The sequence below is a fragment of the Saccopteryx leptura genome, chromosome 1 (assembly GCF_036850995.1).
Source record: "Saccopteryx leptura isolate mSacLep1 chromosome 1, mSacLep1_pri_phased_curated, whole genome shotgun sequence".
Classification (NCBI taxonomy): domain Eukaryota; kingdom Metazoa; phylum Chordata; class Mammalia; order Chiroptera; family Emballonuridae; genus Saccopteryx; species Saccopteryx leptura.
This window is the reverse complement of record NC_089503.1, coordinates 293,364,184-293,378,955: the sequence shown is the minus strand read 5'-3', so window position 1 is coordinate 293,378,955 and position 14,772 is coordinate 293,364,184. Positions and strand designations below refer to the sequence as shown.

At 41.5% G+C, this 14,772-nt stretch overlaps 1 protein-coding gene across 4 annotated transcripts in view; it reads right to left on the bottom strand.

Annotated features, from left to right (window-relative positions):
• SLC41A2 (solute carrier family 41 member 2) overlaps positions 1–14,772 on the bottom strand; it is a 122,657-nt gene that overhangs the window by 71,924 nt on the left and 35,961 nt on the right. For all 4 annotated transcript variants that reach the window (XM_066356229.1, XM_066356247.1, XM_066356256.1 and 1 more), the window contains exon 3: positions 7,793–7,900. In XM_066356229.1, the coding sequence (XP_066212326.1) occupies positions 7,793–7,900 (108 nt within the window). The remainder of the gene's footprint in view (positions 1–7,792; positions 7,901–14,772) is intronic.

Genomic DNA, 14,772 nt, shown 5'->3' with positions numbered 1-14,772 from the left:
CACAATAATCTGTTAAAAATATCTAACAGATAGCACCATTCCTCTGTTCAAAAGCTTTCAACAGCTTTCCATTCTACACAAAAGCCAAAGACCTTGCAAATGGCCCATAAGGTAATCTTATCCCTGTGATTTACCCCTTCTCTCATTTGGTCCCAACCTTATTGGCCTCCAGGCTGTTCCTCTAACACAGTGTCTTCAAATTTTTAATGTGTATCAGAATTGTCTGGAGATCCTGTTAAAATACAGATTGCTGAACCAAATCCCCAGAATTTCTGAGTCAGCAGCTTTGGAGTGGGGCCGAGAATCTGCATTTCTAACAACCGGCTGACACTGCTGATCATAAGACCACACTTAGACTTAGAGAACTACTGGTCTAACGTACCAACAATAGTCCTGCTGCTGGCCCTTTGCCCTGCCTGGGACATCTCTATCTCAAATAGCCTCAAATATAAAAGTAAACAAATTAGTACACAGTAAAGTAGTAACTCATGGCAACAAGGTATGATAGCATGGTATATCCACCTAATTTACAGTGTCTTAATTGCTTAGAGAACTGAATAATTCTTCAGTCTATGGCTCAAATATCTTATAATCAGTGACACAATTCTTGACCTATGGAAGACAGCAACTCCATTCCTACCTCCCCAAAGAAAGGCCGGCCAGATTACATTACTCTGCAATGAAAATCACGACTGATAAACTCCTTACTCTGAGCTTCTAATCAGTTTGGGAGTTCTCTCTTAAATATGAACAAAGAGACATGACCAACGTTTGAGGAAAATATATAAGATATTGATGTCAAAATAACTAAACTTCAAATTTAAAAATTAAGAAAATTCACATTTATTCAGTTTTAATGGCATTGTAATCAAATTAAACAGAAGTTAATTTGCAGCATATTCTTTTTTAACCATATTCCCTATGGCATGGCCTATTTCAAAATGGACTGGCATGTTTAATCTATTATTTAAATAGAAATGAATGCTGGATAAAGCTCGAGAATGTTGCTTTTATAAATATTTTCTTTGAGGTAAGTTAGCCAAAATTTCAGTTTTCCTGGCAAAGTCATCAAATCACTTAAATGCTTGCATGCTTCACTATATTTACCAGAACAAAGTTCATTTTCCAACAAAATGAAACTAAAGCCACCTTTTAACTCTCATTCTAATAACCTTCTTCTCCATTTATTTGCCACCTTTGTTTTTCAAGGCCTCTTCTTTATTCTCCTCTCCTGCAGAAAAGCCTCCTGGATGGGGTTTACTAAGGAGGTCCACCAGGTCTGAAAACACAGTGTACACATAGATCACCGAGAACATGACAGATGGAGTCCATGCATGTAATTAACTCTGAAAACCTCAGTAAAACCATAGGACAGTTTTGTTTTGTTTCAGACAAAAGCTAAAGGTATTCTGGACAAACACAGCTGGGTGCCAAGTGTTCAAATCAATAATCAGTGACACCAAGTGTCACCATTATATAGTGAATTTCTGGAATACTAAAAAAATATAAAATTTAACCAAATTTTTAAAATTGTATTACCACTTTATTATTAAACCTTCTAGAAACAATGTCTTAACACTGAGAGCTTCTAGACTGATCCTGCGGTCACCATACTTCCTATTTTTAATACTGTTTAGATACTCACCTTCAAACAAAGTCATTAGAGAACCAAGACTGTCTGGGGCTTGTTGAGCCAATCTAGATACTGCTGAGAATGACAGTGTTACCATGTTATTAGACTTTCTTTCCACTCTGTAACATTTGATAAGATGAAAGACTTGTCTCCTTTTAATTCCTAGGTTTGAAGATTTGTTTGATAGTGATGGTGCAATTTTTATTGAAATAATTTCATAAACTGGCCCGGCCAGTGGCTAAATGGATAGAGTGCTGATCAGGCAAAAGGTCGTCCCAGGCTCAATTCCCATTCAGGGCACAAAGGAGAAGCAACCATCTGCTTCTCCCCCCTTCCCTCTTCCCCTTTTCTTCCTCTTCCCCTCCCACAGCCAGTCCACTCCATTGGTTTGAGCATAGTCCCAGCCACTGAGGATAGCTCAATTGGTCCAAGCGTGTCAGCCTCAGGTGCTAAAGATAGCTCAGTACTTGAGCATCAACCCCAGTCAGGGGTTGCCAGGTGGATACCGGTCAGAGTGCATGCTGGAGTATGCCTCACTATCTCCCCTCCTCTCACCTAAAAAATAATGATGATAATAATAATGATAATTTCATAAACTAACGCTTGGGACATTATTTGATGATGCTTTCTAAACATTTTCAGATGAGCCTAAGATTGTTGCCCTAACTTACATATTTTTTATTAATTTAAATATTTTTACACATACTTACTGTTTCATATGATCACTTGAGAAAAACTTGTCTTTTAAACTTTGAATCTAAAAGTATAACAATGAAGCAATGTAACTGGTATCCTAGACACCAAAAAAAAAAAAAAGATTCTCAGCTTTTATTGCATCCATGCCAATTTTAGTACTTTCTCAAGAGTAGAATGATGAGACTTTTATAGCAGTTATCATGTAAGAAATACCTGTATGCTTCAAGGTACATCTACTGAAGAAAGTTCCAGTAAAAAAACAACAACAGCCTGACCAGGCAGTGACGCAGTAGATAGAGCATCGGACTGGGACGTAGAGGACCCAGGTTCGAAACCCTGAGGTCACCGGCTTGAGCGCGGGCTCAACCAGCTTGAGCATGGGGTCACTGGCTTGAGCGTGGGATCATAGACATGACCCCATGGTTGCTAGCTTGAGCAAGGGGTCACTCGCTCTGCTGTAGCCCATCCCCTTGGTCAAGGCACATATGAGAAAGCAATCAATGAACAACTAAGGTGCTGCAACAAAGAATTGATGCTTCTCATCTCTTTCCCTTCTTGTCTATCTGTCCCTATCTGTCCCTCTCTCTGCCTCTGTCAGAAAAACAAAAAACAAAAAACAAAAACACAAAAAGATGCTTTCTCTGTAAGCAGCCACAGATTATTAGTAAGTCCTGTTATTGTTATTTTCAGAGTATAATATGAAGGCTATTTTGTTCAAGCAAGCCTTTTTAATATATATCTTCTCTTCCATCTTATTTTTATATCTTGCAGAACTACATCAAAGACAGCTTCAAAAGCTCTTCTGTGTCATGCAATTTTACTCAGGCTAAGAGAAGTTTTTCATGCCTGGAATCTAGAATCACTAGTACTCTAAATCTGGTAAGAAGGGCCCCAGTTCCGAGACCCACAGCTTAGAGGGCCCCAGTCGGGCTATCCCTTGGTTCCGCCCCATCCCACAGGAGGAGGGGCATATAGATAGGGCCCAAGTGGTGTGCCCACTTGCAGCCTGTGCCTCACCCCTTCTAACCCTTTCTAGGCTGTGCAACCATACTGCAACCATAGAGTTCTCTGATCAAATGGGCTGAAGTCCAATGCCAGAGCCTCTTCCTGAAGTCAGTCCTCCTGAAGGAGGACCCCGCTACCACTGGGTGAGGCTCGGGGGTGGCTATTAACGAGGGGTAGAGAGGGAGCTCAAACATGGGGCCTGAGCTAAGTGTGAAGTCTTTCAAAGAGCAGTGCAGACAACCAAGGGCGGTGAGGAACAGGGCAGGCCTCTGACCAGGGGCTGGATCTCTCCACAACACCAGGTTCCAAAACAGAACCCAGGAAGTCCAAGAATATGTTAGACTGCCAGGTCTTCAAAAGGATATATCTGCCAAGATAGAAAGATAGTTTGTTTGTTTTTCAATTTGTAAGCTCGTATAGTTTTAAACTATAGACATAAATCATATAGACCTCTGATCATATTTCTGCTCAGGCCCACCTGTTAAAGAGAATCTGTGTAAAATGCTTACAAATATTTGAGATGATTACACTGACATCATTACAATGATTAGGTACAACAGTAACCTGGACGGGTCTCTTCCCAGAATCTGATGTGGCTGACTCACACTATTATTCAGGTACCGGCTTATACATCACCTTTCAAAGAAGTCTTCCCTAACCACTTAACATACAAGAGCCCTCATGAATCACCCTACATCACACTACCCTGTTTTATTTTCTTCATTGCTCTTACCAGTATCTGAGATTATTTATGCAAATTCCATGACAGTAGAGTCCTTGCCTGCCTTGCTATTCTTTATAAACTAATGGATTATCTTTTTATGCCATATATTATAATCTGTAAATACCATTTATTTTGTGATTTAAATTGTCCCAGATCTGGCTAGTATCTAGTATGGTATATCTTATATCCATTTATCATGTTCCATTACAAAAAAAAGGTGTGTGTGTGTGTATTTACTTTTTGGCACCACAAGATATTCCAGGGTCATCTTACACCTTTATGCTCCAGCCCAAGGGCTCTAGTTTCCATTATTCTCCATTCCCTTTAATAGTCAATAATTACAATGATTATATGAAAAATTGTGGGCTTGGCTAAAGTGAATTTAGCCAAGTAATTCTAGTCTATGATGATATCCCCCAACATCATCTCTAGCTCACCAACTATAGAAATAAGCAACAGGATTATATCCATAAATAGTAATTTTTTAAAATATGCATATCAAAAAAATTTTAAATATGAAGTACCAGGAATATTGTGCATTGGTGCTAAGACCAAGACCTTAGGAGAATACCCCATAATGTACAGGAGGAAGCTATTAAGTTTTTGTTACTGCTGTTATTGACTGGTTTTATAGACTCTGATATAGGTGTCCTATGCAGGGAAAGGGGGATGTTCTGGAATGTGACTTATTCCATGATGTGTTAGCTCAGGAAAGTTACTCAACTGCTCTAAGCCACAGTTCCTCCTCTGTAAACCAGAAATAACAGTGCTTATTTCATACGGTTGTTATAAGATATCCTTGTAAAGCAGCACACCCTGGCACACTCTGAGTGTTCATTAATACCCAACATTTCACAATTGTCCTGGGAGAGTATGGCTCTATGACCTTTTATATATAAGAAAGGGGCATAGACAATGCCATAGGGCACATGTAGCACTTTCTCTGACTTAAGCAACCCAACAACGTTAACAAAACATTATTTAATGCATTTCCTCTCCAAGCTTTGGCTTTACTCAAGAAACCCTAGAGAGTTCACAGCTGCCTGAAGGGGAAATGGGGAGAAGGGAGGGGGGGATTGCTCCCTTAGCAACATAATTGTTCAGCTTCCATCTTGGTTACCTTTAGTTAAACAATAATTTTTCCTAGTTCATAGATAGATTCATTTGCTGTAATTCTGTAAAGAAAAAACATATATGTAAGACACTGCAATTAGTAATACCCTCTGACGGCTTAGTGAATTTTCAGCTGATATTCATGGGCAGATGGCTCATCAAAGTGAGCCTGACTAGCTATATGGTTTTACCCACAACCTGGTTCCACAATGGTGAACACCCCAAGAATGGTACAGAGAGAAAACAGTGTCTTTTGGGGCTTCTAAAAATAACTCAGAACTCTGCTAATAGAAATATTTTCTAAAATGTTTAACATTTCTAGATGAGTTAATCGCATTATATAACTAAGGCCTTAAAAGTATGTATTTTTTCCTGAATGGTAATCACAATTCTAGAATTAGCCGAAAGAAATAAGAATTCCAAACTGTATATATAGCATGACCAGGCGGTGGCGCAGTGGATAGAGCGTCGGACTGTGATGTGGAGGACCCAGGTTCAAGACCCCGAGGTCGCCAATTTGAGTGCAGGCTCATCTGGTTTGAGCAAGGCTCACCAGGTTGAGCCCCAGGTCACTGGCTCGAGCAAGGGGTCACTCGGTCTGCTGCAGTCCCCCGGTCAAGACACATATGAGAAAGCAATCAATGAACAACTAAGGAGCCTCAACAAAGAATTGATGTTTCTCATCTCTCTCCATTCCTGTCTGTCTGTCCCTATCTGTCCCTCTCTCTGACTCTCTCTGTCTCTGCCACAAAAAAACAAAACAAAACAAAAACTGAATATATAAGAATATTCAGGCCCTGGCTGGCTGGTTTATCGACTAAGCATTGACCCAGTGTGTCAGAGGTAGTGGGTAGACATCCCCCCCACCCCCGCCCCAGTCAGGGCATTGTAGGAGAAGCTATCAATGAGTACACAACTAAATAGAAAAACTAAGTGAAGCAACAAGTTGATGCTTCTCTCTCTCTCTCTCTCTCTCTCTCTCTCTCCTCAGTTTCTCTCCTCCTTTCTTTCTAAATTTAATGCAAAAATTGTTTTTGAAAAGTATATTCATTACAACATTTTTTATAATAAACATTATAAAGAACCTATATAGGCCCTGGCCGGTTGGCTCAGTGGTAGAACATTGGCCCAGCATGTGGATGTCCTGGGTTCGATTCCCAGCCAGGGCACACAGGAGAAGCGCCCATCTGCTTCTCCACCCTACCCGCTCCCCCACCCTGATCCTCTCTCTTTCTCTCTCTCTTTTTCCTCCCCTCCTGCAGTCAAGAGTGAGTTGGCCCCAGGCACTGAGGATGGCTCCATGGCCTCAGGCACTAAGAAAAAAAAGAAAAATGGCTCCTGTTGCAACAGCGCAAGGACCCCAAATGGGCAGAGCATCACCCCCCTAGTGGGCTTGCCGGGTAGATCCTAGATGGGGCATATGCAGGAGTCTGTCTCTGCCTCCCCTCCTCTCACTAAAAAAAAAAGAAAGAAAGAAAAATAAAGAACCTATATAGCCAATAACAGATGATGGATTAAACTGTGGTAGAAGCTCTGGCCAGACAGCTTAGTTGGTTACAGCATCATCCCAAAGTGCAAAGAATGCAGGTTTGATTCCGGTCAGGGCACTTACAGAAACATATAGATGTTCCTGTCTCTCTCTCTCCCTTCCTCTCTCTCTAAAAAATCAATAAGTAAACATTAAAATAAAGTTAAGGAAAAAAAGCTGTGGTAGAGCTATATACCAGAAAAGTACATAGATAAAAAATAATGGTATGGCCTGACCTGTGGTGGCGCAGTGGATAAAGCGTCAACCTGGAAACGCTGAGGTTGCCGGTTCAAAACCCTGGGCTTGCCTGGTCAAGGCACATATGGGAGTTGATGCTTCCTGCTCCTCCCCCCTTCCCTCTCTCTCTTTCTCTCTCTCCCATCTCTATAATGAATAAATAAAATCTTAAAAAAAAAACAACCCACAAATAAAAAAAAAAAAATAATGGTATGGGTTTATACTTATTGATGTGGAAAGATGGTCATGATGTAGCTCTCTTCGAATGGATATCACAGATAATAAAAGAGAATATAGATGATTCTAGTTCTTTTTTTGAAATATACAGTATGCATGTTACATTGTGCTATACCTATGTCTAAGTACAGATATCCACCCAGGTATAGAAGGATCTATTGATATATCAGAATATTAATAGTGATTATGTGTAGGTGAAGAATCTGGAGTAGCTTTTAAATTTTCTTCTTCATACTTTCCCCCCTTTTCTGTAGTTTTTACAATAAATATGTATTACTTTTATAATCACAAAAAGTTTAAATACCAATCAACCAACCACCAAATCATAAAGAATCTCAATATCTCAATGTCTTAAGCCCTGATGATAATTAGCAGAATGCCCTGGAATTATAGGCAGCAAGTATACCACTACTTCTCAGGATAAAGTAGGACCCATAATTTTCAGTTTAGACAAACCAGAGAATTCTCAGGATATCATATCAGGCAGAAATATATACTTACCATAACTTTGAGATCTAAAAATGTATCAGAGGAAAGAAAAATTTCCTGTTACAAGTTCTCCATAATAGAGAGAAACTGCATCAGTAATATACATACTTTGAAATAGGAAAATACTTACTGCAGTGGATAATCTAGATGCCAATGTCATTTCCAAGTTTCCTTTGAGACCAAGTAGTGCAGGAACTAAAATAAAAACTTCTGTTACTTTTTTGAACACCTCCCAGTGCTGAAAGAAAAAAAAAAAAGAATTTTCTGACACTTTTTACTTTTATTTTTTTCTGATAACTTTTAAAACAACATTTTAGAACAGACATTTCTTTAAAAACTTGCCTTTTTCCCCCAATGTCGCATTTGCATTTACATTTTGAATGACAAAAATTGGTCATTTAACCAATGAACATTTAGTTTAACCCCATTCTGCAAAGCACTGAAACCCTGAGTTACTTCAGAAGATCCAGTTAGAGTTAGGAGTGATAGCTGATAGTCGCTACATCTCAAAATACATCTAGCTTGCTATACAGGCTAATAACACTTAAATTTTACTTTATCCCTTTATGATGGCAAGAGTTATTGTAACTCAGGGTTAAGAGCACAGACTCAAGGACCAGATAACATCGGTCTGAATCTTAGTTTCAACACTAATTACAATAATCCCACAGGAAAATTACAATAATATTATTATTTGATTTCACAAATGAAGAAATAAAGATTCAGAGAAGTTAAATGATTTTCCCAAGCTCAAAAGATGGGACCCAGAATTGACCTCAGGAGTTCTGAGTCATCTAATTTTAACGTTTGCCGCAAAACGTTGCAGAGCGTAGGAACATAAAAAGTGCTCTCCACTGGAAATGAGAAAATCTGTGACTCTGTGCATGGATCTTTCAAACCTGGCTGCATGATCCTGGTGAATTACGTATCTTTTGGATCTCAATTTCTTCAACCATGAGATGCAGATACTATCTGCTCTGTCTAGACCATTGGGAAATACCATGATAATGAAAATGAATATTCAAGTACCTTATGAACTGAAAAGACCATGCAAATGACTAACACCAAGTGCTATTTTATAAATGCTATTAAGCCTGACCTGTGGTGGCGCAGTGGGTAAAAGCATCGACCTGGAACACTGAGGTCACCGGTTCGAAACCCCGGGCTTCCCTGGTCAAGGCACATATGGAAGTTGATGCTTCCAGCTCCTCCCCTCTTCTCTCTCTCTCTCTCTCTCTCTCTCTCTCTCTGTCTCCTCTCTCTAAAATGAATAAATAAAATCTAAAAATAAATAAATAATAAATGCTATTAAGAGGTGATTGTCCCAGTAAGAGACTTTATGAACTAAGCATATTAACCTATGCCAAAAAATAATCAAGAACACAGCCAGCACGAAGGCCCAGACAGGCGAGGCACACCTTCCCGCCCAGGAGCTCCCCTCTCGGGAGCCTCCTGCCGGGCGTTCCCCCACACTCTGCCCCCACCCCTGCAGTCACCTTTCCCTCTCTCTCTCCTAGGCTCCAAGGGCCCTTCTTTTGCTTCTGTAACTTGTTTCCTGAGCCAGCTGGCTAATTTCTACTACCTCTGTAACTTTTTTAATGAACTTTTTCTTATAATTAAAAAAAATAAAAGGTAAGAAAAGTACAATTTAAATCCGTCAGCCTGACCTGTGGTGGCGCAGTGGATAAAGCGTCAACCTGGAACGCTGAGGTTGCTGGTTCAAAACCCGGGGCTTGCCCGGTCAAGGCACATATGGGAGTTGAAGCTTCCTGCTCCTCCCCCCCTTCTCTCTCTCTCTCTCTCCTCTACAATGAATAAATAAATAAAAATAAATCCATCAGATAAATAAAAGAGAATTTCAATCTGTTCCCAAAGTTTCCCTAGAGGTTGTTCCAAATAGGTGTAGAATTAGGGCCCAAAGAGAGTTTAGGAAATGTTTATCAGATCAGCCTTTGGTAAAATCCTGGTTCAAAGGATTGGCAGGGAAAACCCTTCCCTCCAATTAAAGATGGGCTTAAAAAGCACCAGGAGTCCCATAGCATCCTAGATGCTGTCAAAAAGCCAAAAAACATGTTTGTTGTCCATATTTCATGATGGGTTAAGAATTCTAGGCTGACTAAGTGATGGCACAGTGGACTGAGCGTCGGCCTGGGATGCTGAGGACCCAGGTTTGAAACCTCAAAGTCGCTGGCTTGAGCGCGGGCTCACCAGCTTGAGCGTGGCATCATAGACATGACCCCATGGTCACTGACTTGATCCTAAAGGTCGCGCTGGCTTGAAGCCCAAGGTCACTGGATTGAGTCCAAGGTCGATGACCTGAGCAAGGGGTCACTCAGTCACTTGCTCTGATGTAGCCCCCTGGTCAGGGCACATATGAGAGGGCAATCAATGAGCACCTAAGGTGCCGCAATGAGGATTGATGTTTCTCATCTCTCCCACCCCGTCTGTCTGCCCCAGTCTCTCTCTCCTCCATCTCACTCTCCCTCTCTCTTGCTAAAAAAAAAAAAAAGAAAAAAGAACAAAGAATTCTGCTGTGCTAGGGGGGATATGCATCCTGTAGAGACGAGGCTGTTGGTGGTGGTGGTGATGATGAGAATGATAACAACAGATCATCATCATAATAAACATCAACAATATTCAACATTCTCTGATTGCTTGCTATGTGCCGGCACTGTTCTTTAGGCTTACTCATTTCATCTTCACAACTAACCTGTAAGACAAGTATCATTTTTATCAGGTCAGACATAACTCAGGAATGCATTTTACCTAGGTCATAATTTTAAGACATCTACTTATGCAATATAAATTAGAAACAGAATAACATCTGAATATCTCTTATCAGTCACTCCTTTGGGTTACTACCAGCTTTCTCAAGTTCAATTCAAATCAAATCCTCCTGTGAGAATTACTATGAAGTCATTAACACCTTATCATTGCTATAACAATAAGAAATATTACTTATTGATTTCCTCAGGCCAAATAAACTGTACATTCTCTTCTTTACACCTGCAGAGATGTGCTTACACTTCCGCAATTCACAGCACTCAGTGTCTCACAAATGTTTTCACCGCGTCCCGAGGCCAAAAGAAATACCAAATAGTCCTATATACTAAGTAAGTTGGTCCAAATAACCTAAGTATTTATTTAGCAATTTAGTAGCCATTTGAAGAAATAATACAAATAAGTTAAAAGCAAAAAATAATACTTTTACGTCCTGTAACCTTAATCACTTACTAATGGAACACATGTAGCTATTGGGCACTGCACACTTCTCTAACCTTGGAACAGGAGACTGCCACCTGCATTTCTTGTTCCATGTTGATTTTATGTGACATCTGCTTTTTTTCACAGTATCACTGAAAATCTTGCTTTGCAAAGATATGTCATTGAGAGAAATGGAGTGTGATCTAAAGTTGAAATGTTAAACCACGATGAGCCATTTGTCTATAGTGTCCAAGAGATGTTTCCTTCAAAAATTTAAAATACCCCATAGCAATCCTGGGGTGTCACAGTTTGGGAAATATGAGAACAAGGAGAAGCATTTAATTTTTTAATTTTTTTATTTACTTATCCATTTTTAGAGAGGAGAGAGAGAGAGAGAAGAGAGAGACAGAGAGAGAGAAGGGGAGAGGAGCTGGAAGCATCAACTCTCATATGTGCCTTGACCAGGCAAGCCCAGGGTTTCGAAGCGGCGAACTCAGCATTTCCAGGTCAGACGCTTTATCCACTGCACCACCACAGGTCAGGCTGGGAGAAGCATTTAGTATATCAGTAAAAGGAAGGGGCTCTGGAGTCAGACTACCTGGGTTGAAATCTGATTCTACTACTTTTACTGTGTGAGTTAGACAAAACTAGACTTTACATTCTTCATCTAAAATAGGGACCTAATTGTACCTACCTCATATGGCTGTGCTCAGGACCTGCCTATACATAATAATGAATAACAATGTTGATGTTTGTGAACAATAACATCAAGAAATATTGCCAGTTAATTCTCCTTTTGGCCCTGGCTGGTTGGCTCAGTGGTAGAGCGTCGGCCTGGAGTGCGCTGCCCGGGTTCGATTCCCGGCCAGGGCACATAGGAGAAGCGCCCATTTGCTTCTCCACTCCCACCCCCTCCTTCCTCTCTGTCTCTCTCTTCCCCGCCCGCAGCCAAGGCTCCATTGGAGCAAGGATGGCCCGGGCACTGGGGATGGCTCCTTGGCCTCTGCCCCAGGCGCTGGAGTGGCTCTGGTCGAGGCAGAGCGACGCCCTGGAGGGGCAGAGCATCGCCCCCTGGTGGGCAGAGCGGCGCCCCTGGTGGGCGTGCCGGGTGGATCCCAGTCGGGCGCATGCGGGAGTCTGTCTGACTGTCTCTCCCCGTTTCCAGCTTCAGAAAAATACAAAAAAAAAAAAAAATTCTCCTTTTAGTGCCTAAAATAGATTTCACTCACTTACAAATTTTTCCATGATACAGACATGTCCTGTGAGGCTATGCAGATTGTTATAAACTGCTAAACATCTCCACAATAACCTGCCCTAAGGGAAATCGACTTCTGTTCTTACCTAATTTTGCACTTCTGTCAATATGCAGAACCTCTGCCAAACACCCACACACCAAACGTAATGTCAGATTGCTTATACATATACTAGGCTCAAAACCTAAAACTCTATTAATGTCCAAAGGGAAAAACAAAAATGAAACTTTAAAAAAATAACAAAATAAGTTGAGAAAAACATCTATACAATCCTAACTTAAAAATACACAGAAAAAATGCCCTGACCCGTAGCTAAATTGGTCAGAGCATCATCTGGATAGGCCAATGTTGCAGGTGCAATCCCTAGTCAGGGCACATACAAGAATCACTCCATGAACGTATAAATAAGTGGAACAACAAATAGATGTTTCTCACTCTCTCTCTCCACCCAAACCCCTTCTCTGTCTCTAAAATCAATAAATAAAAAATTTTAAAATATAGCCCTGGCCGGTTGGCTCAGAGGTAGAGCGTCGGCCTGGCATGCAGGAATCCTGGGTTCGATTCCTGGCCAGGGCACACAGGAGAAGTGCCCATCTGCTTCTCCACCCTTCCCCTCTCCTTCCTCTCTGTCTCTTTCTTCCCCTCCCACAACCAAGGCTCCATTGGAGCAAAGTTGGCCCGGACACTGAGGATGGCTCCATGGCCTCTGCCTCAGGCGCTAGAATGGCTCTGGTTGCAACAGAGCAATACCCTAGATGGGCAGAGCATCACCCCCTGGTGGGCATGCTGGATCCTGGTCGGGCACATGCGGCAGTCTGTCTGACTGCCTCCCCGTTTCCAACTTCAGAAAAATACCAAAAAAAAAATTTTTTTTTAAATATAAACAGAATCTGGCCTGTGGTGGCGCAGTGGATAAGGAGTCAACCTGGAATGCTGAGGTTGCCAGTTGGAAACCCTGGGCTTGCCTGGTCAAGGCACATACAACAAGCAAGCAATGAACAACTATAGTGAAGCAACTATGAGTTGATACTTCTTGCTCCCCGCCCCCCTCCTCTCTCTGTAAAGTCAATAAATAAAATATTTGATAAATAAATAAATAGAAAAGGTTTTTAAAAATCTAACTGGTAAAAAAAGTTTCTGCAATTTTAAGAAACATGCATACCCCAAATCTGGAGAAGTTTTGTTTCTCATATTAACTTAGTTGAAAAACGAAACCCATTCACTTTAAGATATATGACAAAATGACCAACCTCATTCATAATTTCATAAATGCAAATTAAAAGATGATAGAAAACTGTGGCCAGGGACATGAGGTAAGAAGCAGGGCCAGGAGGAGCCCCTCAGACTACACCTGTGGCAAGTAACCTACTGGACAAGAGTTGACACACAGCCAGCAACAGTGGGGCCCTGAGGTGTGGGGCAAGGTGTGTGTCGAGGCCAAACATCAGGGGACATGAGGTGAGCAGTGGGGGGGACATGAGGTGAGAAGGGGTGGAGAACAGCTACAGTTAGCCTGTGAGGGGCAGGAAAGGGAGCCCAGACTGTTTCTGGGGTACATACACATCTCAGGTCCCAATTTAAGTGAGCCCCCTCCGTGGGACCACTTTCCGTGAGCTCAGCCTCCAGACCGCATACGGGACTCGGGAGTGCCCTGCTCCGGTCCCAGTTTAGCTGAGTCTTGCGAGGACCAACCCCATAGGCTCCAGGGAGGCAGAATCAAGCCTAGATATTTCAGCAATGAATGTTCTTAGCTATAAAAATGAGAACTTTTACAGGTGATACAACAAAGACCCCGAGAGGTTTATTCTGTGTCCAAAAGAACACAGCTTGTAAATTGCAGACCCAGACTCAGACAAATTCCAGGGGCCCAAAGGTTAGGAGTTCCCCCTATCATAACTGCTGCAATTGCACATGAAGTGCAAATTTAAAAAGGAGCCATTTTGGGGTAAACAAATAGAGATTCCCCTGTGACTGACAGGCAACCAGGCTGAGTAAGCAAAAAAAAGGCTTCTGGTGTTGTTATTACTATTCTAGATTATTTTTTTTAACTATCCCATGTTTTCCTCTAGTACTCTTTTCATTAAAAAAATTGTTCTTCCAGCTCAATGGGATCCTGCTGCACCTAGAGTCAGAGTTGGGCCAGTCCTGGGCAGAGGGGCAGCACCAGGCCCAAGAGTATGAGACCCTGCTGAACATCAATGGCAAGCTGGAGGCTGAGATCGCCACCTACCGCCGCCTGCTGGAAGGGGAAGATTTCAATTTTAGTGATGCCCTGGACAGCAGCAATGCCATACAATCCATCCAAAAGACCACCACCTGCAGGACTGTGGACAGCAAAGTAGTTTCTGAGGTCATCAACACCAAAATACTGAGGCGTTCAAGGCAGCAGATGTGGGGCACCCCTTGGAAGGAGAGGAGGCCAATAAAAAGTTCAGAGATCATTAAATATTACTTTGCATACTCAAAAAAAATTGTTGTTCCAGTTTAAACAATACAGAAATATAATTTTTTTCTTTTTCTTTTGTGACAGAGAGGGACAGACAGGAAGCGAGAGAGAGAGAGAGAGAAAGAGAGAGAGATGAGAAGCATCAATTCTTCATTGCGGCACCTTAGTTGTTTATTGATTGCATTCTCACATGTGCCTTGGGGGGGG